Source organism: Gouania willdenowi, chromosome 17 (assembly GCF_900634775.1).
Source record: "Gouania willdenowi chromosome 17, fGouWil2.1, whole genome shotgun sequence".
Taxonomy (NCBI): domain Eukaryota; kingdom Metazoa; phylum Chordata; class Actinopteri; order Blenniiformes; family Gobiesocidae; genus Gouania; species Gouania willdenowi.
Genome location: NC_041060.1, coordinates 12,784,787 through 12,808,684, shown reverse-complemented (window position 1 = coordinate 12,808,684; position 23,898 = coordinate 12,784,787). Strand labels below are relative to the sequence as shown.

The following is a 23,898-nucleotide window of genomic DNA, read 5'->3' as shown; positions in this document are numbered from 1 at the left end:
AAACTGTACTCAAGTACAAGTACGTCATACATTAAATACTCAAGTACAAGTGAAAAGTAGCTCAATGAAATAGTACTCAAAGTAAAAGTTACTAGTTCAATTTACACCCCCCACGTTTATTTTTGGTAATAAATATTGCCACGGTTCATTTGCAAACAGTAAACATGTAAGAGATTGAATCGTGTACAATTGGAATTCATTTTCCACAAAGGTATAAAAAGGTTTGTCAAGATGTAGAATTATTTCATGACTAAAATAACATCAATTAATTCAATTCAAAATACAACATTTCTCAGGCTCCAAGTGTAGCTACAGTTTTGTGTCCATTTTGGTGTGGTGCATTATGTTTAATCTGGTTGGTTGGTTATGATGTGATGCATTTGATTGTTGTCTGGTCATTTCATTTTTTGTAGTTTCACAATGTCTTTTGATTGTTTTAAAACAATCATTTATTCAGTAACGGTTGGGTGTAGAAATGTAACATACTTCTTTTGAAACATACTTCAGAACAAAAAAAAGTATTGATTTTGAAATATACTCAAAAAAGTACCTATAAAAGCAACTCAATAACAGGAATGTGAGTGGAGTACTTGTAATCCATTACTTTCATCCCTGAAAATGAGTTGCATCATACTTGACTTTATTACAGAATACCCTGGGGATTTTTCACCACAGTATTACACAAAATCAAGAACCTGTTCATTTATTTCATCACAAATGTAAAGATTGCATCAGCAGAGAAAAAATAGATTTTTGACCAGATATAATTTTTCTGTGATTCTCTCTTTATTGAGCCACTTTCATCATAAAATTTACATTTTATTCACACTGTTGAGAAATCTACAGCAAGAGAGCCATTCAATGTACACACATTAAAACACACCAAAACAATTATATACAATATATCCATTAGGTGGTTTGTATACAGTATAGTATATACAGCCATGATGGCTACAGGCCTAACATCAGAGAATATGCTATGAGCACATGAGAACTAATAATCAGTATGACTTGTAACACATTCAAAATTTAATCCAAAGCATAAACTCTAGAATGAGTTGGAGAAATGTCTCTTTAAAGAACAAAGATAACACTTCAGCAACATGTTTTGGTTGACATTATCGGGAGAACGTTTATTGTGCTACAATCCACTGTGTTCCAAACAGAAAGGGCAGCAACTGCAGCTGAGAAATACCTTTGCACTGAAGTCATGAGGATGCGCAGACAGATGATACAGTTTGGCATCAGGAAAACCTGCTCTTCATTCTGCTGAGCAGCTTTTCTAAGGCCTACACCCTTTGAACTTGAAATAAATTAGGCTAATATTACACTTTCAAAAGCTTCATCACTACATACTTTAAAGTGTCTTTGTGGGTAGCATTAAGTCTCTGAGCAGTAATCACAGCAGCCATTCCTGATGCAAAAACAGCCAATATAAATGTACACATTTAACTCAAAAAGCTATAATTTATCTTATTGTACATTCCCCAAGAAGGCCACCTTTAAATATCAAGAACAGCAGGACTTTCTGACTATAGAACAGCAATTGTAGCCTTTACATTAAAGATCTACTTTAACAAGGTAACTAGTGATGGAAAACTAGTAAAACAATGGGCATTTTTTTTATTTCTCGCTGCTTTAAAAGCAGCATTTTGACACGTCACTTGTTTTGATCCAAAAATAATAATTCCCCATTTCTCCTCAGCTGTTTATAATCTACTAAAATAGAGTCCAGAGGCTGTTTTTTTTTTTGACATCTGTAGTACATATTTACATTCTTCCTAGCTAATAAAGCGACCACAGCAACAACCTTTAATCACACTTTATACTTAAAATCTTTGTCCTATATACTGAACATGCAGAAAACAGCTGCTGAGGCGTTGAATGGAAGCTTTAAATACACGTGAGATTCTTTGACAGCAGGAAGATATAACAGCATTTAAGAAATAAAAAAAGTAACTTCCTGACCTTTTAAAACCCGAGCCCTCCCTGTTGGTGGCTGGGATTGTTTGGTTTCATCTGGTCTCGAGGGTCTTGCCCTCCAGGACTAACTGAATCTCCTTGGCATCCAACGTCTCATACATGAGTAGAGCTTCTGCTAAGTTCTTATGCTCCTTAGCGTGGGACTTCAGCAGGGCCGTGGCACGGTCATAAGAATCCTAAAAAATGCGAATGAAAATGAATAAAATATCACGTCATGCCTTTGAGTCAAAGTCATTAATAATTTCATAAGAGTGATAAGTTACAAATAAGTTCATAGGGTATAAATAAATAATTACATTTCATGGTACAATCTGTTCAATGGTTATCAGAGTGGAACTCCTCACCATAGAGGATCATTTATTTTAGTATTATGTCTATAGAGACCAGAAACGTGTGGTTTTATTACTTTAAGTATGTTTCGCAAACTCAATGGTGTTTCCATTAGCCGTTGCTGATGCATTTCATTTGTATTAGCCAGTGGTTTGTGTTTAGCATATCACATGAATAATATAAATAGTAATTGCATTTTTCTGTATGCCAGTTATCAATTGTCAACATTTTTCACATTTGATTACAAGACATCTCCATAAATGCAAGAAAAGAAAGCCTTGTGTATGGAGTTTTCTTTAATGATTAGCTGGCTGTCTAGCAGCACACAGTCACATGTTGCGAGGACAGCACGCCTTTTGTGCTCAATTTGAATACTTTGATATTAACACTTATTGCACAAACCTTCAATAAAACCCGGACTTCATGCTCCACAGCAGCTTGTGTCTCTGGGCTTTGTGCGGTTAAATCTTTGTAGGTCATCACACCTAACTGAGACACACAGCGCTCATTAGAATCATCAGAGAACACATCACAGCAATCTTATGTCATTTTTAATTCACACTACCTTTTCACACATCCCAAACCTGGTAACCATCATTTTGGCAATCTTAGTAGCACTGTCAAAGTCACTTGATGCTCCTGCAGGAGAAACAACAGAAGTAATTGTAAACTAGTGTTTTAGCCAGTCTAAATAAGCTATGTTTACACTGCAGGCCAATGCAAAGCAAATCTGATCTTTTTGCCCATATGCGACCTGTATCTTATCTATTAAAGACAGTCTGAACAGCAAAATTACAATTTTTTCAAATCCGACCCAGGTCAACTTCATATGTGGCCATAAATTGATACATATCTGATTTTTTGCAATGCGACTACAGTCTGAACAGCTGAGGCGCTTTCTACGTCATCACAATACGAAAACATCACAATTCTGATCATTATAATTCATATTATTAATTATATTCTGATAATTCATAATCCCTATCCCGCCAGTGTCGACTCCGTCTCTGCATCTGTAGCAGCCACGTTAGGACCTCTGCTGTGCATGCGGGTCACTTCAGGGTCTCATTATGCTCATACTCCAAACTGATTGAAGACTCATTCAATATGTAATATGAACGATCACACAAAAAAAAAATCATTTTTTTTTTAAAAAACATCATAGTTGTGCATTAAGACCTGCAGTGTGAGTGTAGTGTTAAGAGCCTTTATCAACACTAATCCACACCAGTTGTGATGTTCTCTTGCCCAAATATGATCTCCTCCGCTACCCGACCACCCATACTGACGTCCATCTGCGCCAGAAGCTGAGCACGGGTCTCACTCCACCGATCGTTCTCTGGAAGCATGGACACCTGGAAAAACGGTAAACAATATGTCAAAGGTACAAACCGCTACATACGTAGCATCTGCTACAGCTTCTGCTCCTCTGGGATGGGTTAAATGCAGTAGTTTTACATTTATGACAATAAAATATATTGTATTATATTCAGTTCCCCTTACGTGTCCCAGACTGGGGCCCCTGGGCATGATAGTGGCCTTGTTGATGGGCATGGCATCTTTGGTGTAGTAGGCTACAATAGCATGGCCTGATTCATGAAATGCAGTGATTTGCTTGTTCTTCTTGTCAATCTCTGCGCTTCTTCTCTCAGGTCCTTTAGGGAAAAATATTAGTATTAAATTTAATAAACAAAACAAAAAACACTGTTTTAAAACTCTTTTACAAAAAGGTATTGGCAATCAATACAACTGCTCATAGACTCACCCATCAGGATTTTATCTTTAGCAAATTCCAGCTCCTTCAGAGTAACCATATCTTTTTCATCTACTGCTGCCTTCAGGGCTGCTTGGTTGACCAGATTCTCCAGGTCAGCCCCAGAAAAGCCCACAGTGCCCCTGGCAATAATACTGGCATCAATAGCTGCAATGAAACAAGAACAATAACCATAAGGCAGGCCAGTGTTTTTTTTTTTTTTTTTTTTTTTTTTTTAATCGATTGTTTATTTTGCTTGCTTTATTTTAAAACTGAGTCAGTTTACTAACCCGGATCCACCTTGATCTTCTTTAGATACCACTTAAGTATCTCTGTTCGTCCCTTTACGTCAGGCTTTGGTACAGTCACCTGCATGTCAAAACGTCCTGGGCGGATCAGGGCACTGCATTAAGAATTTTGTTCATTAGTAAAATGTTGTTTTAATGCAAGCACACAATTTAAATAAACAGTCGATGAGAGTTGTTGCTTTTTCTTTGCACCAAACAAAAACTACTGCATAAGAAATGTCATTTCATGTGAAATTTTAATACATGTCATGGTAGTAATGAGAAAGAAAAAAAAAAAAGAAGAATCATACTTATCCAAGGCCTCTGGGAAGTTTGTGGCACCAATGATAATTACGCCTTCATTTGGTTTAAACCTAAAAAAATATAAAAAAGAATTACTAACATTATCACAGAGTTATGTGATTTCTTTATTTCTGTCACATTAAACAGCAGCCATTAAGACTACATTCCTACAGATTTAAATTACTAGCAATTTGTAAAAACTAACAAACATTCACATACATTCATAATTTAATATTACCCATCCATCTCAGCAAGAAGTTGGTTGATAGTTTGTCTGGAGTATGGATGCATGGGAGACTCAATCCTTTTCCCTCCCACACTGTCCAGTTCATCAATAAATATCACACAAGGAGCATTGGACTTCGCCTCCCCTAAAGTGAAAAGCAAGAAAATTCATTTTCAGCACATTGAGTAGTGTTTTTACCTTATCTGACTGTATTATAATAAAATATTTCACGGATCTTAATGCATTTTAGAGAATTCTGTAAATTACTACAAATTGCAAATTTGTACTTTTTATTATTTCATTACCATTATTGTCTTGAAAACTTTTGATCTATTTCTCTATTTGGGTTGTTTATCAGAACGCTAGTCAGGCTTTGCAAGGTTAAAAAAGAAAACAACAAGAACAAAAAAAGCACTATGAGACACATTATAATAATAAATAGGAGTAAAGAAAATACAAATAAAAAAGACCCACTGAATAGGTTCCTGATGCGGCTGGCTCCCACCCCAACAAACATCTCATCAAATTCGGAGCCAGATGCGTAGTAAAATGGCACATCTGCTTCCCCAGCCACTGCTCTGGCCAGCAGAGTCTTTCCGGTCCCCGGGGGCCCAATGAGTAACACGCCTAAAGTGAAAAAGTACAATAACTGAACTCGTGTACAAACAAACTCTTCTCTAAGTTTGTGAGGTCACAACCACCCTACCCTTTGGCAGCTTTCCTCCCAAGGCTGTGAACTTCTGAGGGTTCTTCAGAAACTCAACCACTTCCTGTAGCTCGTTTTTAGCTTCTTCCACACCCTTCACATGCTCAAACGTCACGTTCTTCATCTGTACAGGGTCCACGGCTGAGTCCAGGCCTGATGTGGTTCGGAACCGCACTATCCAAAATGGTTAGATTAAAGCTCGAAATCACACTGCATGACAGTTAATTCACTCCAACACAGGTATAAGAACATGCTTTTGATTATAACGTGTTATAATATTAACCAAATCAACTCGTACACTATTCTAAAAGTTAGAGTTTAAAACATCTGTTTAAAAACTATTAGTATTCCAGCAAGCACATTGGAATCATTTGAACACACAAGCAATTTCAACATTATTCTGCCCTATAAATATACGTAAAGTAACAAAAAGTTAGAGACAATATCCAATATTTATATTTCCTTAAGTTTTTTTATGAAATTTTTCATTCAATTTGAGAAAGATTTGTGGAATAATTTCAATAAAATTGCAGGATTTTGGAAAATATCTATTTTTTCAATAATTTGTGATAAAAAAAAATGACTGCCATCATGTGATAAAAAACTGTGCGCTGACAGTTGACAACAAAAATCCACAAAATAAGGGAAAAATATGCTAAATAACTCCAAAAAACAACGAAAATACACAAAAAAGAGAAAAATATATAAAAATTTTACTCAAAAAACAAACAACAAAATATCTACTAAATTAACAAAAAGCAAACAACAAAAACACAAAATGACAAATAAAAACACATAAAATGAAAAAAAAAACAAAATATGACAGTAACAAACTGTAGAAAACTGTGTGCTGACAGTGGACGACAAAAATACACAAAATGAGAGGAAAATGTACTTAATAACACCAAAAACATACACAAAAAAGGAGAAGAATCTTCTCTAGCAAGGAATCTCTGTCTGTCTGTCTGTGTGTTCCTCAAATCTCTCTGTGAATCAGACTCAGATTGACCTGAGACTTTCAACATGGCTGCTGCTTGGTTCAAGGGTGTGCATTTGTTTGGATGCCCCACCTCCTGACTCGATGGACTCAGTGATGTCATCAGTCCTAGCTCTACAGAGACTTGGAGCAAGGCCAACAAACAGTAATCCATTCCATTCTGACCCAGATAACAAAATAATTGTAATTTTGTCATCAAAAGCCTGGTTTCAGTATTGTTTTTGTTGTTTTGTAGAAGGAAACCAATGTTGAGGTGTCCCTAAAGCAAAAAGAGAGATCCGGATCCGCAAGGACAACAAACTGGAATCAGAATAGATGGGGTTCAACTCCCTACAGTGTCCTTGCTAAAAAGCCAAAATATATGAAAGCACAATAGTCATCACTCTACACATTTCACAACGAACCTAAATTTGGCCATCCATGAAAAAGCTACTTAACCTCTAACTTTTCTATAGCAATACATACTTCCTATGGGAACTGGATTAGTATGTTAAATTTTTACCCAAAAAAAAACAACAAAAACACAATAAATTATATGATAAACACGTGATGACATCAAAAACAACAAAAAATTAAGAAAAATCTACTAAATGACAAACAAATGGCAAAAAAACAAAAAACAAAACGACAAACAAATCCACATAAAATGAGAAAAAAAACACTCAAAATATGACAATATAAACACAAAACAACAGCAAAAACAACAGAAAAAAATATTGTGGATATTCATTGAATTTACAAATTTGGAGGGATGACATATCTACAACTGAATTACTTGGTATTTTTACACTATGATTCATGTTTTCAGTCATTTTTACTTTATTCCGCGGGCTGAATTTGATGCTCGAAAGGGCCGAATATTGACCCATGTGCATTAGTGTAATAAGAGTTTTAGAGGGACTCTAAAAGAAGAAGGAAGAAGGGCCTTTACCCGATATGAAGGGAGTCTTTGAGATGCCATAGAGTCCAACAACAAGCAGCACCAGCAGAATGAGACGAGTCCTCCTCACAGAGTCTGAACAAATAACAGCATAAATATACATTAAAAATAACTCCTTTATAAACTGTTCAGTGTGAATTATTTCAAACCTGCCTTGACTACGTTGTGTCAAAGTTTGTGCTTTGAGGAACCCCTCAGCGAAGCCCCTTTTAAAGGACTCCTGCTGGCCAATAGGAATGTTTTTGTCCTTCAACAAACCATCGATGTTTTCAGCTTCAACCCCCTTGTCTCGGGTTAGAAAACCCTGAGGTTAAAAAAAGAATAATAAAAAAACAGCTGACACTCATGAAAACAAAAGACTCGTTAAATACGACGAACTTTACCAAGTGAGGGAACACTTTGTTGGCTTGAGGCTAGATCTTAGGCCCGAGCCGGGTCAGGCCGAGATGTCACGCATTAAAGTCGGGTTAGGGTCGGATCGGGCCTACAATTTAAGTTAACGGGTCGGGCTCTGGTCGTGTTGTGCTGTTTTGTTTTTGGGCCCCATCTAACCTCTACATGAGGCTCTGCTTCTTTTTGAGTTTTGAATAGAAAAAACTGCTAGTGATAGAACATCCATTTAACAGTCGCTTATATAATGTTGTATTGATTGTCTTAGATTAGTGGTTCACAACCTTTTTTGGATCGTGACCCCATTTTTATATCACAATTTTCTGACGACCCCCAAAGACTTTTTTTTTCCCTTCTAAAATTAGTTTTGATCGTGTTACAAATACAGAATTAGAGACAAATTGCACCATCTCACATTGTTCCATACCGCATTTTATTTGAACTAGATTTATTTTTGAGAAAGTGAAAGAACAGAATACAGTTGTTTAAGATTGTGTGTTGTATTTTAATTTTAAAAATAATTTAATTAAAAAAAAAAAAATAAAAAATAAAAAATCAGTATTATATATATGTTTTAAATCAATTACTAGTATACATTTCAGGCAACCCCAAGGTTGAAAAACACTATTAGATATTAAAACAAATCTATGCACATTAGATTTAGCCTTTATACTTCTCACACCAGAGGGGGTAATAAAAACCTTTTTCCTCCTTTTGAAAGAAACTGAAGAGAAACTAATCTCTGTCTTCAATTCGCATAATATAATTCAATTCATATTTTAACTGTTTAAAATATTTGTCCCTACATTATACACCAGTACCAGAAAACAGTTATGCTGTTTCACTCAGCTTCTACTCATAAATGCCTGTTTCTTGCCTTTTTTTTAAATTTTTTTCACTGATGTTCTTTCTTTTTTCTGATTTATATTTCTTTGTTTTCATCACTGTATTTGCTGTTGTTATTTTAATCTGTAAAGTGTCTTGTGAGTTTATAGAAAATCACTTTTAAATAAAAGTTTTTATTATTACTTATTGTCCATTTAAAAATAAACTACAGAGAGACATTCCTTTTAACGCATGTTTGAGACTGAGTAAAAACACTCAGCCAACCTCCGGGTGCAAAACTCTGATCTCTTACCTTCATAAAAGACGGAGTGATCCCTTCAGATTCCACTTGGCGATTAAACGCTGAATTGAGTCGTCTGGTTTTGGTTCTCAAAGTTTTGAATCCTCGGCTTTGAATAAACACTTAAAAAAAAATAAACCAAGAGATCACACACAGTGCATTACTAAACACAGGCATAGCAAAAAACAATACATTTCAGAAACAGTTTTAAAGCATCTTGGGCCCTATTCTCCAGTCTGAACTTAAGCGTTTTATTACGAGGCTGCAGTTACGCGTCTCTCCTCGTATTTGGGACGGAGGCGCGCAGTGACTGCCTTAAGTACAGGGGGAGAATAGCGTGCAGCCAAAAACAGCACCGCGTTGGGCTGCTCGATTATAAAAAAAAAACAATCGAAATTATTTTAGTCATAATTGAAATCACTATTATTTAAACAATTATTTGTCAACCAAAAAGTTATTTATTTTTATACAAAACAATGTAAAATATATTCTATAAGCGTGAATAAAATCCTTCAAACACTAAAATCAAGTATGTTCACTTTTGCACAAAACAAAACACTTATTGCACGTGATGTGTCTTTGCTCTACGTCTTCATCAAATTCTCTTATATGGGAACACCAAAGTGTTCCCATATAAGAGAATTTGACTTGCCTTGCTTCGCTTTTTTACCAAGCGTTTCTCCTGCCATGTTTTAACACCGCTGGCAACAACTTTCCTCATGTTAGCCTGCAGGCTAGGCTAGCTTTAGCTTTGAGAGGAGCGGGACGGAGGAGCTGGCCAGCGCGTGGATTAAAAAACTCAGAGTTAGTATTAATAATTGGTGAGTGCCAAGCTTTATTCTTTGTAGATGTCCGGAGTTTGTTTTATTTAGCAAATAAAATGTATGCAAAATTTAAAAAAAAAAAAAAGTTTTTTTTTTTTTTTTTTAAAAACTCGTATTTTTCTCAATTATGTTGATTTCGTAATCGTTTGGTGTAATAATCAAAATCGTAATCAAATTTTGATTAATTGCACAGCCCTACTTATCCTTGTGAATATTGCAGAATAGTCTCCTTACCTGACCAGTATTGTAGCTCCGTGCACACAGATAGAAGAGGTGAAGAATGCTGCTTTGAAAAAACAGAAGCTGACATCGGCATTACACCCAGTGAGGAACCTGCAGAGTATCAGAGACTCATTAACTAAATGAACCGTGAAAACTATTCATAACGAAAAGATAAAGGAAAAAAAAAACTGCAAATTACAAAGCTTCATTTCGTAGAAAAACCTTAGGATTACTTAGATTCTCACCATACTTGTTGTGAAAAAAGGAGTGTGTGGATAGGTGTGATGTCCTCCACACTGTCTGAACACAAAGTGGACGCGACATTTCCTGTGGGCTCAACCATGGCAACACACTTTTCACCACCTGCTGCGTTCCCAGGTCTGACAGGCCGAGCTCCCTCAGGTTCAACACGGCCTGCACAGACGCACAAACATCACCATTTATTACGTCTATTATGTCTATAATATTCAAACATTAGTCACTGGTTGTATCTTATCATTGGTTAACTCAACGTTATGCTCAATCACTTGTGCCTTTATCAGTTAGGCCTGGGTTGTTCGCATCTTATTGTTATAATAACCTTGGATGTAGTGCATATGATTTAGTTGGTAGATGGCTCATACTTGTATAATATGGATTATATTTGTGTTAGTTTTTTACTGGAATGTGTGCGCTTGTATTTAATTAACAGTCTTTTGCTTAACTATGCATGTTTTCGATTTATTTTCTTTGTTTAGTGTTTCTTTTCATCTGTAATATTTCGTTAGCCTCTGTAAGAAAGTAATTTTGTCCTTGGATCATTAAAGTATATCTGATTCTGAAAGGAGCCGAACATTTCTGGTAAATTTCCAGGGCAACTAAAGCTTGGGAATACTAAAAAACAATTACTTGTAGTTTTAATGTTTTTTTTTAATATCTATATTGAAATTAACTTTAAATTGTGAGTTTCTTTTAAATAGCTGATTTTAATATTTTAGATGATGAAATATATATTCTCAACTATATTTAACATGTCTGTTAAAGGAACTTCAAAAATTCCTGGAATTTTGAAATTGAATGGCTTTTTTTTAAAATTCTTTATTAATTTATGGTTAATTTCAATAAATAATGCCCAACAAAAGTAATTATTTCTGAATGAAATTTCCCAAAATTCCAGGACTCATATTCTCGCAGAAATATACCTGAAAATGTCAGCCCCATTCCACGTGACACATTTTAATTCAGTTATAAATGCTTCTCATGTGTTTTAAGTCAACCAGACTGTAATGTAAAGTGTTCAGACAGACATGAGCACCTCTGAACAATGTTTCTCTGCCTCTGATCCATGTTGTCTTGTTTTAGAGTAGGTTCTGGTGTTGATTCCCACAGAACTCTTCGGAGAATTAAGTACGTTGATGAGGTGACTCAAAGGAACCGTCACCTGTAAAACAGACACAGTCAGTCACTGTCTACTAAGTCAGTGATTCTCAACTGGTGGGTCGGGACCCAAAAGTGGGTCGCGGACCCGTACTGGGTGGGTCATGAACAGCTGGTCAAAAATAAATAAATACTTAATGTCTCATGTTGGGTTGGACTTGTCTTTTATTTTGAAATAAACTTTTCTTTTGACAGGCCTGTTGTGAAATGCTTGTTGCATGGGCAAATATATAGATTTATGTTTTAAAAAAAAAAAGATTATATGGATTAATAAGGTTAAATTTGGTTGGGACCAGTTGAGAACCACTGTACTAAGTTGCTGCAGTTAAAGCATGTTTTAAACACTTCATAGAAAAACGCCATGGAACTTTATTAAAAGTAATTACGTTGGACTAAATTCATTTCCAGAGTAAAGTTTCAAACACAAATTTGCCTGAATAGTTTAGATTATTTTTTACTTATTTGCAATGAACAAAAGTCCATTTTAGGCTTAAAATAAAGACTGAATAAAAACAAAACCAGCAAGCTTAAAGTACGGAGCCGTGTACACATTTCACTGACTTTAGTAGTAAAATAAAAATACATAATTCTGAAATAATTATCAGGTGACAAACCGAACAAGGTTAGCCTTGCTAACCAGAGAGCTCATCTAAATAGGGCAAGGTTTGCAGCACAATAGCTAATAGCTAACCGTAGCAGGGCCTGTAGCTTTCTCACCTGTGGCTGAACCGTCGAGGACAGACAAAACATTTCGAGGTGTCAACCTTGTCAGGCCTCCGTTAAGCAACAACACCTAATGACTGGAGTCCCCGAAGGTTAAAGGTTTGCGGTTGTTTCACTTTGTCTTTCTGAAGCTAGCATAGCAGAGTGAACTTCTGCGCAACCCCGGCAAGAAGAGCAGCCGGATATGACGTCAGAAAACTACGCTCTCATAACATTATGTTATGCAAGTTAATGTCATTTTTTTTAAATGTCAAAGCTACCCGACAAAATGTCCACATTCACCAACATGTTCACCTGTACTAGAAATTAGTTTATTGATAGGCTAAAGAAATTCATTTTAAAATTATGAAATATTTATCCATGTAATGACTTCATACATCAAACTTTTAATCACTGTTCTTTTTTAATTCATTGTGAGGCTGTTGAGCATTTATTTTTAAATGAGAGCACACAAAAACTTTTTGGATTTCAGGTCAGGATTATGGGTGTATCTCTCTTGAATTTGGACAGATTAAGTTTGGTTTAAAAATGAAAAATAAAAGCATAGATTTTCCTCTTTAATTCAATTCTAGTATTGGCTTAATTGTTCAATTTACAAGTGCAATTATTTTAAAAAAAAAACAAAACAAAGCCATGGTTTCCACATTTTCTAAACGAGTTGAAAAAAATAAAAACAAAAAAAATCTGTCCGATATCTACATACTGTTAAAGTTCAACATTTTTTGAACTTTTGGTCAGTATTAAACACTCAGCACTCGCTGTATTATGCATATTTTTTTAACCAGTCTGATAAGTTATACATAATTCTTTCTGACTTTGTGTTCGGTAATTAAGAGATTGTTTCAAGAATGCTTTATTGCATATAACCACATATCATACACTTAACACAATTAAGCATTACAACTTTTATTAAACTATTTTTAACGGTAATCAACACAACAACAATGAAGTAGTCTTTTGTTCCTACATGCATCGTCTCGTTTGTACATTTTACAGCAGCTGGGCAGATCATTTCCATTACTATCGCACCTCAAATCTAACAAACTTTAAAAATAGTTTCTCTTTAAAAGTCTTTCACATTTCATATCAAATCAAATATTTTTATTTCTCTATAAGTGAAAGATAATGTCTTGTAAAAAAAAAAAAAAACAAAAAAAAAAAGACAAAAAAACCTTGATGAACAAATACAATCTTGCATACATCGACACCTCAATGAAAAACTATTCAAACTAATATAGATAGTTTTTGGAACTTATAAGATTGCAGTTTCATGCTCAATTAACTATGAAAACAACATTGAATGAGCATCAATGATGTAATAACTGTTTTCTTACTAAACATCTACATCACCTTGATGTAAAAGTGTTACTTTCGAAATTCAAAAAGCCATACTTTTTTTTTCAAAAGATTTTGCCAATGTCAGAAATCTAATGTTGCCTTCAAAGTTCTTCTGCTGCTACAGTGGTTTCTGCTTCTCTTCACAAATGCATAAAAGTGCATTTGTTTCATTTCCATCTTAGAGCCTTTGATTGATGATGGCAGTCATTTACTGCCTGGGATTTTCCTGCAAAGGGACAACATGGCATGGAGTTTTATTTATCCAGGGGTGCAGATTCACAAGTAAGAATTATCAGTAAAAAAGTATGAAATACAGTAGCTCTGAAAGAATTTATTACCTTCGCTTTCGTTGGTGGTAAAGCTCGATGAGCCAAAAAGCAATCAGAGGCCAAAAAGCAGTTAAAACAGCTGTGAGTGGAGAGACGTCAAAAGGCCACCAGGGAGGTCTGAGGATCTAGAAAAAAAAGGAAGCAATCGACTTTATAATTTCAGAAACTGATTCTGGAAAATGAATTCAACAAATTTGATAAAATAGGGAGAAAAACATTTTACATTTACCTTTTGAATAAATGTTAAGGGGCACTTCTGACCTTGTGGAGATGATTGTAACTAAAAATAAGAAAAGACAGAAATGAAGCACCAAACAACAATAGAGCATTTCTGTATTTCTGAGATTAGACAAAACCCTTTAACCCACTTTGACCCCATTTTTATATCACGATATTTCTGGCAACCCCAGAGACTTTCTTTCTCTAAAATCCCTTTTTTGATCATGTTTGTTATACTGTGTTACAAATACAAAGTCACAATATGTGCCAGCTCAGATATTTTCATACATACTGCTTTTTATTTTATCTAGATTTATATTTGAGAAAGTGAAAGTATAGAAAACAGTTATAAGTGAATGTATGTGGTGTTTTAATTAAATATAAATAAATACATATTTAACCTCTTCATGAACTGTATACCTATTTGTGATATTGTCATTATTATTTTGCATATCATTGTATATTTGTGATATTTTGTATATATTCTGTTTATATTACTGAGATTTATCTAATTTTATACGATTACTCTTTGACTCTATTTACGGGGAACTCTGGGATGTTGCTTTGTTATGTACACGTTAATGCACATAATGACAAAAAAAAAAATCATTGAATTATGTATTGTTTTTTTTACTGTGCAAAATAATAATAAAAAAACAAAACATTTTAAAAGATAAAAAATATAATTTTAATAAGTATTTTTTATTTATTTTATAATTACTAAACATTTCAGGCGACCACATTTAACTTCCAGGTGGCCCCAAGGTTGAAAAACCCTGCTGTCTTTATACCTGCGATCGGGTCATCAGCTCCAGATTTTGCAGCCTTTCCAGCACATTGTTCATGTCCTGCCGCAGCATCAGCAGAGCTGTGGCTATTTGATCATCGATGTGCTTCTTTTTAGCAACTATTGGATCTATATTCTGTGACGTGCAGCAGAGAGTGCTGCATGAAGCCTTTGGTGTTTGAGAACCTAGAGGAAAAATAGGCAAACATTTCGGGTGGAGGTGAATTAACAATAGTAACTGTCGATCTAATTCAAAGCCAGCTGACATGGCCTTACCGCTTACTCTTCTTGACAAATAACTGTCAAGTTTGCTGGAACTAATCTCTTCTCCAATAAGTACTTGATCCACTCCCACAGTCTGGATGGTGTTGCTCTCAAACCACAGATCGGTGTGCCTCACTGACACTGCTCCTGATCCAGCTGATTGACTTTTACATACAGACAGACGCTTGGCAGCAAAAGTGAAAGATCATCCAGTTTGAAAGGAAACCAGAAAGACTGAAGCATGAGAAACTGAAGCCAGTTTGTTATTGCACTGAAACGTACGTAAATGCAAAGATAAAAAACCTCTTCCACAGCTAAATCCTCCATGGAGTCACAAAATTCATCATTGTCTGAATCTGCGGATCTGTCTTTTCTTCCTCGTAGAGTATCCCTCTCATCTGGAAGGTGCAAAAAATGAAAGAAATTAAAAAACAAGCTGCAAATTTCAACTTGAATCTATATTTTTTGATGTAATTTCTAGAACAGGGGTTCTCAACCTTTCCAGCCAGTGACCCCCTAAATAAAGGCGGTTGAAAACAGACATGAACATTGAAGAACAGTCATGTGGAGACAGGGTCATCTTTAAAGTCAGCAAAATGATGGTCTATTGGTCTATGAATCTGTGACAACCACATTTATTTATTTATATGAATAATATCCACTGTTATCCAGGAAATTTATTATTATTTGCGCCCTACTACATAGTCATCTTAAAGATGTAAATCCTTATTTTAATCAGAAATGGGTTAAAAGTGACCAAATAATGGGCATGATAAATTGTGGATGTGGTTAAATTGGCAAAAATAAGTGTGAAATATGGAGAAAAGAGGTTAAAAGATAAAACAAGAGGTTTATAAGTGCCGGAAATGTCTTGAAAGTGAAAAAATGTGCAAGAAAGGTATTGAGATTTGATGGAAAAGTGGCAGAAATGTGAAAAAGCATTGAAAAAACCAATAAATCTGTAAAACAATACTGTTATTAAAGATAAAACTGAAATCCTTCTTCTTCAGATATGAAGGATTTACAAATAATTTTAAATAGAATTATTCATTATTGAGTCATCTTACCAGTAAAGTTTCCATTACAGTACATGTATGGGTTACATCCTGAACAGAGTTCAACAGAACAAGCGAGTTCTTCCTCATCCACCTGGCTGTTGAGGGAGCTGTGTGTCCCGTTGGTGAATGTGGACATGTTGGGCCCCACGCTGCTACTGGAGCCTTTGGTATCAGACCTCCTCCTCAGGCTGTTTGGTATTAAAAGCATCCAATCCTGATTCCAACCTGAAAGCAACAATCAATGATAGAAATGTTAGCAAAATGTAAGTAAGAAGTTATTGTGTGCCCATCTTCTTGTCACTACTTTGAAAAGCCAAAAAAAACCCCATAATGCATGGTTTTCACCGTGCAGCTGGACATCCTCAGTGAAGATGATACTGCTACATTATGAATCAAATTTCAGCTTTTTCAGTGACGTGCATCTTCTCTGCCACCTTCTTTTTTATATATATTTGAGAACGTGAAAGTATAGAATACAGTTGTTTAAGATTGTGTGTCGTGTTCTCTTTTTAAAAATAATTAAATAAGAATTAAATATTTTTAAAAAATTCAAATATATATAATATAATTCAGGCAGTTTGTGTATTTTTGTTGTCATACATACATTTCTATGTTATTTTTTGTGTATTTCTTGTCATCTTGTGCAACTTTCGGTTACATTTGTGTATTTCTCTTCACATTTTAAATATTTTATGTCCTGTTCCTTAATTTTGTACATTTCGTTAAATGTATTCTTAGTCACCTTGTGCAACTTTTGGGTAATTTTGTGTGTTTCTGTTCGCACTTTAGATTTCTTTTGTGTTATTTTTGTGAGGGTTTGTTGTCCTATATGTGTTTTTCTGTAATTTTATGTTTTTTGAGTCATTAAGTGTATTTTTATTGTCATTTTGTTTGTTTCTCTGTTATTTTTGTGTTTTGTATTTCTGTGTGTACTTCTATGAATCATTTTGTTCATTTGCTTTGGGAGCCACACAAAATTAGGCCATGGGCCGCATGTGGCCCCCGAGCCTCAAGTTGCCCATGTCTACACTAGTCTGAGACACTTGGATAGAATATCCTTTTATCCTTTTCTGTTTTCCCTTCTGTTCACTAACCCCAACCAGTCGAAGCGGATGGCTGCCACCTCTGAACCTGGTTCCAATGGAGATTTCTTCCTATGAAAAAGAGGGAGTTTTTTCTTCCCACTGTCGCTAAATCCTTGTTCATGTGGATCTTGTTGGGTTTTTTCTTTCTTACTGTGGACTTTATATTTTGTTCAGCGCTTTGAGATTACTTTGTTGTATTTTGCGCTATATAAATAAAGTTGAATTGAGCTAGAGCTGATAAAATGAGCTATATATATATATATATATATATATCTTTAAATATTAATTACTAGACTTTGCACGTGACCCCATTTAAATTACAGGTGACCCCAAGGTTGAAAAACACAGGTTTAGAGACTCCAACCAAACTAACATATAAGGAAATGTTTGACTTCTGTTCCCAATTACTCAGGAATCTTAAAAAGCTGCTTTGGAGAGTTCTTTAATATTATGTATAAAGTGCATTCAAGTAGATTTATTCTACTTCCATGTTTCCGTTTAACAATAATTATGATATACTACAAACAATCCAAGAGCTAAGACATACAGGCTTTGTTATTTTTGCTAAACTTAGAACAAAACCAAAATATGAACACAATATATGACACAAATGTGTTGAGTAAATTGTTTACATGTATTTATTTATTATTTTGGTTTCTTCTGGAATGCCCAATTGGAAGAAAAATGCCAAAAATATCTAACATATGATACACCAAGGCAATAATGTATATCATGTAACCTAAACAAATTCTATAAAGCAGGAAAACGTCTAAATATGTCATTTACCTCTGTCCTCTTCCTCGTCTCCATCAGCTGTAATGTCCTCTTCTTCACTTCTCCAACCCCTCTCCTCGTTTCTTTCACATTCACTACGTTCTCTGCTGCTGTCTCCTTCCCGAGAACTTACACTGCTACTTGCAGACCCACTGTGTGCTTTATTTTGCTCTGGTAGGTTTTGTATATCCTCCCACAGACCACCAAAGCCTGAGCAGCGGGGGAGACGCTCTCCATTAGGTTGACCTTCACACGTTAAAGAGCATGAAGCAACACAAACACATACATTGGACTTAACCTACACTATAGCACAACTAAAAATGTAGAGCTGTAAACCACGATACCAAAGTACAGCACAAAATACGGCCCAAGGACAGAGGTTGTTAAAGTGGACCTAATGATCATTAGTCACTAAAGCTACACAGCAATAAAAGAAGACTAATTAGGTTAAAAGAGGCTTCAACATAATGAACATTGCAGCACTGTGAACACCAAACACTTGCCTTCCATTGTTGGTTTCTGACACGGTTTACACTGCTCATCTATCAATAAAAGGAGATACACTAATTATCTGTGAGTCAGAGATAAGAAGGTGAATAGTGAATCGCAGCATTATTTATTATCTTTCTTCCCATTTTCATATTTTTGCTTTTTTTGGGCTCACTACCTGCGTGTGCTGCTGCAAACGGTCTGGTAAAGGGTCTCCTGTTGCTTTCCCTTTTTCTAGCCGCTTCTTCTTCTTCCTCTTCTGTCTCAACCTCGGAGTAGAAGTTACCGAGCTTCTGGAGCAGGTCGGACACCTCCTCGGTAACTGGGATGATTTCTAAAATCTGACAAAAAATGTCATTCATGTATTTATTAGGAGGCTAGGAGCTATGGGATGCTCATTGATCAACAGAAATAAACAGTAAATGAATGAATACATATGGTAAACGAAAATGTGTTTAAAACTCCAGGAAAACACACTGAACCCCTGACCAAAAGATTTATATTTATTGGTTCATGTGGTTCGCACAAACTAAAATCAACAAATAGAATAGAATATATATATATATATATATAAATACTAAAGCCTTTTTTCTGCGTTTCCTCTGCCATGTTTCAAGACCACTAACAACAACTTTACTCATACTGGCCTACACGCTAGCTTTAGCTTTGAGAGGGGCGGGGCTTAGGAGCTGACAACTCAAAGTTAGCATTAATAATCAGTGGGTGCTAAGCTTTATTAGTTGTAGATGCCCGAAATGGTGGAACTTTGTTTAATTTAATGTTTTTTTTTGTTTTAATAATCGTTTTTTTTTCGATTGTTATTTTGTAATCGTTTGGTGTAATAATTGAAATTTTCATTAATTGCACAGCCCTACCTCATTCTTTCCAATATTATGCTTTATAGCTGTTTTTTTTATCGTATTCTGAGCAAAATGTTGTAGCTGGACATAAGGGCGTACTTGGATTCAGAAATATGAGAACGAAGATACTTGAGCCAAACAACTTTGAGAACCACTGCTATAAAACATATTCAGTGCTCAACAATCTCGGTAAATAAAAAGACGAGGGCCAAATGTACTTCTTAAGTACAATGTAATAGTTTAATATGAAAGACCAGCTGCTGAGAAGTGATATGGTGTCATGTCTTTTGTGCTGATGAATGTGTGAGGGAAGCTCAGTCACAGCCAAAAGCCATCAATAGACTGAACAGTAATTGTTACACATGCAGGCTCAGTCCAAGCGGCAAAGAATAACTCAAAAGAGAGGATAGCAGAGAGGCGGATGCTGGGAACGGGGGCCAACAATCACGAGGAAGCTCCTCACAGATCCTCCACATCAAGCATGGAATAAACACTTCCTGAGGAGGTTCAATACAGCAGCAATCAAAATGAACCTTGTCTAGACTCTAAATCATCTATTCAACCTCAGAGGACCATCTGTAATATTATCAACCTGGGGTAGCAAAGCGATGAATCAAGTATTTACTGTATGCATCTGTTTGGTATGGATCTTGTTCACTTGTAATAATGTAGCGTACTACTACAGCAATGGAGAAATGCAACAATAATTAGTATAATGAAACACATCTGATCTATAGCAAACAATGACTATGAACTATTAGGATATTATTGTATTTATGATACAAATGACATAAAAAATTAAAATAAACTTAAGCCTCCAACCATAATTTCAATCAGTTTCCATTCAAATGGAGCTTTCTGCTCAAACAACTTACCAGCTGGATGTCCTCAATGTAACTTCTCATTGCTTCTTCTTTTGACATATTTCTCAAAGAGCTCCACGCATCCCTGGCAACACATAAGAGAACAATGAAATGACTGGAGCTGTGCAACCAAAGCACAGTCCACCATTGCAGAATTCTCAATAAACTTGTTTTGTATCCAGACCAATAAATAAATAAAAATTAAATAAAATCATGCTGCGGTGTTTATGGATGAGATAATGTGAAAGAGCAGTTCTGTAAAGACAGGATCAGACAGTAGGTTTATTCAAATAAAAATAAAAAATACCATGAAAAGGTCATATACAGCCAGGGTTGGGGTCAATTACATTTTTCAATTACAATACATATCTTCAATTATCTATGTTCAATTACAATTTAATTATGATTACAGTGGCTGGTAATTTTGTCCAATTACAATTATCATTTCCCTCCTAAAAAGTCAATTACAAGTACATTCTCAATTACTAAAGTTCAAATTTAATCAATCACAACTACTGAGCCTGGTAAAAGTTAGAAATATAATTACAAAATAAATGTGATTAATTATCAATTATGCAATTTCAGTTATAATTGACCTCAGCCTTGTATACAGCTTTTCATGACACCCCCAGACAAACCTCCTCTAAACACTTATGTTAATTTATTGATTTATTTCGAACAAACACACAAAAAAAGGATGAAAATGAAAACAAATAAACAAATCTCAACAGAAATCTCGATGAAATATGGAACAAATCAGTTTCAATATAATATATTTCATTTGTTTGTGAAGTCACAATTGAATAATATATGAAAGTAACCTGTAGCTAAATGCTTACCATTTAGCTTTATCACGTGTATCCCAGAAACCATTGGGCCTGGGAATGTTGCAGGGGCCCACGGTGGCCTGTTTGTAGTAGCCGTAGAACATTAGCAACATTTCATCAGAAGGCTGAAAAGGACCTGGGACAAGAAACATCGTGTGATGAATCCACTTTTTCTAATGCACACCTGTCACTTCTAAGACCGGGTGGCCAAATCCGGGTCTTTAAAGCAGGGGTTATCAACTGGTCTCACCCTGGGACCCACATTTTGCCACGGTCATTAAATCGCGACCCACGTTTTTTTTTTTTAATTCAACCAACCAAATAGCTGTTGAAAACACACATATATAATCTTTTTTTTAAACAAATCTATATATTTTCCTGTGCAACATGTATTTCACAGCATGCCTGTCAAAAGAAAAGTTTCTTTCAAAATAAAAGAATAGTCCAACATGAGAAACATTAAGTATTTATTTATTTTTGACCAGCTGTTCGTGACCCACCCAGTACAGGTCCGCAACCCACTTTTGAGTCCCAACCCACCAGTTGAGAATCACTGCTTTAGAGCATTCAATTCAGCCCGCAGGAGAAAGTGAAAATGACAGAGGAAACGTGGATCATTGAGTAAATTACCAAGTAATTACAGCCCCTTGAAATACAAAAATCCTGCAATTTTCCTCAAATTATTCTACAAATTTTCCTACATTAAATAGAAATTGGTCACAAAATCAAATAATTTTAAAGTAAACACCCTGCAGAGACTGATATCTGTTGGATATTGTCGGTGCCTTACGTATTTTATATATTATTTATCAGTGAAATGGAAACTAGGGCACAATCATTTTGAAAAAAAAAAAAACATTTTCCCACATAAAATCTGAGACCCACTTGAAATCAAACGGGTCCGTATTTGGTCCATGAACTACAACCAACGTTCTCATGAGAAACCATTACATCCACCAAGGTGGTGATAATTTCACCGGCGTTAGTTTGTCTATTAGCAGGATTATGTCAAAAGTACTTGAGGAATTTTGACAAAATGCTAACCAAAGATGGACTTTACGCCATGGAAGATTCCATTCATGTCTTGGTTCGTAACCCACTGACCTCTAATATGGCTGAGTTATGTCAGGTTAGTTCCTCAAATACCACGCTGAGTTTCATTTGGATTTTGATCCAAATTTCATCCAGATTTTTTTTTTTTTAATGGGGGTGCCCATACATTTGGCCCAACTGCATTGTAATGAGAACAAAACTAATTCCAAGCCTTTAAAGTGAGAATGATCATGGTATCATGATCAAAATCACTGATTAGATAACTGTCATTATCTGGCAAAGAAGTTATTTGGTGCTGGGCGTAGGTTTGCGCTCTCTAAGTGCTCTTGTTCTCTATTTTCTATTAATGTGCTATCAAAACAATGGATGCAAAATTCAAGCAGTTTCTAGATTATTAACTTCTCTAAAAATGAATGGATCATAAATCATTAAGTTAGTTGGGTATGGTAATTATACAAAGAAAAATGAGGGGACCGCTATAGAAAGGCTACGATGCATGGGCAATATATCGAGAGTCAAGATATATTGAGATTTCTGTTTTGGCTATATAGAAAATAAGAATATTGTCTATAACAATATAGTTTTATTTTACAGTTTATTATTTTTATTAAAATACTCATTTTAAAGGGGCCGTGTTGTCTTTCTGGTAAGACTTTATTGATTTAAAAACATCAAGATATGTACAGTATATCGTCATTTAGAGAACAAAATATAGCGATATGAGATTTGGTTCAAATTGCCCAGCCCTAGCTACGACTTGTCTAAAAAATCAATCTCTTCAAGTGTTGACACGTCTATTATCACAACATATTTCACATCATAAGAAGTCAAATCAAGCAAAATGACAGCAAGAGCCTGTGGTAAATTGTCACCTTCTTCAGGCAAACTCTGGATTACTGTGACTGCAGCTGTAAATTTCTCCTCCAGGCTGTGTGTGTCCGCTTCCTGCGCCATGCTGAGTCCACACTGGGTCTTCACATGTATTTATTACGCCTTTAAGAGGGGATAACAGCGACAGTCAATGTCAGGAAGAAGAAACATGACTATTGCAGTTTGAAGATTACATAACGACGACAGGGATAACTGGTTATCTATTATCCGACCATTTAATATCAAAGTAGTTACATTGAGTATCCCGTACAGTTCTGACGAAAACATATCTCATTATTAAAATTATTATCCTTTACTTTGTGTGAATTCTAACTCACCATATTGTTCAAACCTGGCGTTATGTGTTAGTTTAACAGCTCGGAGTCTTCAAAATGCACCTGAGCCCAATTTCTATCGTTACCTTGGTCAAGGATGCTCACAGATTACTGAAGTAGTTATTTCTGGGAATTGTAGTTTTACAAGCCAGATAATCCAGAAACACATTCAGCGTTCGCCTAGCGTCTTCAACTGCAAGTCCCACAAGGCTTTGCGGGAAAAGATTTAAACGATGGTGGTTTGTGGGAAATGTAGACCGGCCAACTTTTGGAGCACAAAACCGTCCTTTTTCTGATCGATATATTCTTTTTTTTTTCTTTTCCTACCAATTCTGCTTCAGTGTTAAAAAAAAAAAAAGAGACACGGCCCATTTATGAATATTAATTTCATAAGTAATTTAGTGTCCTTAGTCACAGAGATTCAAGACTAAACATGTTTGTTTTATGTTTTATGCCGTAATTTTTATATGCCGTAGTTTACTAGTGGCGGAAGAATATAAAGTTACTTCACACTTTGGACT

At 35.3% G+C, this 23,898-nt stretch overlaps 2 protein-coding genes across 4 annotated transcripts; both read right to left on the bottom strand.

Moving 5' to 3' along the window:
* Window positions 1-764: 764 nt before the first annotated feature.
* On the bottom strand, window positions 765-12,414 carry yme1l1b (YME1-like 1b). Of its 2 annotated transcripts, none has more exons than XM_028473548.1 (18): window positions 12,221-12,414; window positions 11,382-11,507; window positions 10,333-10,501; window positions 10,100-10,198; window positions 9,054-9,163; window positions 7,679-7,829; window positions 7,517-7,600; window positions 5,589-5,762; window positions 5,357-5,509; window positions 4,895-5,027; window positions 4,665-4,727; window positions 4,357-4,469; window positions 4,079-4,234; window positions 3,817-3,968; window positions 3,542-3,668; window positions 2,879-2,952; window positions 2,716-2,802; window positions 765-2,159 (listed from the first exon to the last, which is right to left on the bottom strand). In XM_028473548.1, exons 1-18 carry the CDS (start codon window positions 12,251-12,253, stop codon window positions 2,016-2,018), a joined length of 2,148 nt encoding a protein of 715 aa, XP_028329349.1. In that variant the 5' UTR covers window positions 12,254-12,414; the 3' UTR covers window positions 765-2,015. The 2 variants fall into 2 exon arrangements, with proteins under 2 accessions (XP_028329349.1, XP_028329350.1); XM_028473549.1 differs by having other exon boundaries at window positions 5,589-5,741.
* A 1,023-nt stretch (window positions 12,415-13,437) lies between these two features.
* Window positions 13,438-23,499, bottom strand: LOC114479499 (acyl-CoA-binding domain-containing protein 5-like). 2 transcript variants are annotated; one of them, XM_028473206.1, is made up of 14 exons: window positions 23,381-23,499; window positions 23,045-23,165; window positions 21,132-21,255; window positions 20,305-20,377; window positions 18,748-18,910; window positions 18,584-18,622; window positions 18,093-18,326; window positions 16,231-16,446; window positions 15,467-15,561; window positions 15,176-15,347; window positions 14,904-15,085; window positions 14,123-14,173; window positions 13,903-14,018; window positions 13,438-13,790 (listed from the first exon to the last, which is right to left on the bottom strand). In XM_028473206.1, exons 2-14 carry the CDS (start codon window positions 23,124-23,126, stop codon window positions 13,769-13,771), a joined length of 1,569 nt encoding a protein of 522 aa, XP_028329007.1. In that variant the 5' UTR covers window positions 23,127-23,165; window positions 23,381-23,499; the 3' UTR covers window positions 13,438-13,768. The 2 variants fall into 2 exon arrangements, with proteins under 2 accessions (XP_028329007.1, XP_028329008.1); XM_028473207.1 differs by having other exon boundaries at window positions 18,093-18,290.
* Between the last annotated feature and the right edge of the window lie 399 nt (window positions 23,500-23,898).

What these genes read in the sequence shown, in the direction of transcription:
- yme1l1b (XM_028473548.1), bottom strand. Translation starts at nt 12,253, where the DNA reads ATGTTTTGTCTGTCCTCGACGGTTCAGCCACAG. An exon ending in CTTCTTGCTGAGATGGATGG is followed by an intron (nt 4,728 to 4,894) that starts GTAATATTAAAT and finishes ATATTTTTTTAG; the next exon opens with GTTTAAACCAAATGAAGGCG. An exon ending in TTCCCAGAGGCCTTGGATAA is followed by an intron (nt 4,470 to 4,664) that starts GTATGATTCTTC and finishes TTCTTAATGCAG; the next exon opens with TGCCCTGATCCGCCCAGGAC.
- LOC114479499 (XM_028473206.1), bottom strand. Translation starts at nt 23,126, where the DNA reads ATGGCGCAGGAAGCGGACACACACAGCCTGGAGGAGAAATTTACAGCT. An exon ending in AGACGAGGAAGAGGACAGAG is followed by an intron (nt 16,447 to 18,092) that starts GTAAATGACATA and finishes TGTTGCTTTCAG; the next exon opens with GTTGGAATCAGGATTGGATG. An exon ending in CTGTAATGGAAACTTTACTG is followed by an intron (nt 15,562 to 16,230) that starts GTAAGATGACTC and finishes TGCACCTTCCAG; the next exon opens with ATGAGAGGGATACTCTACGA.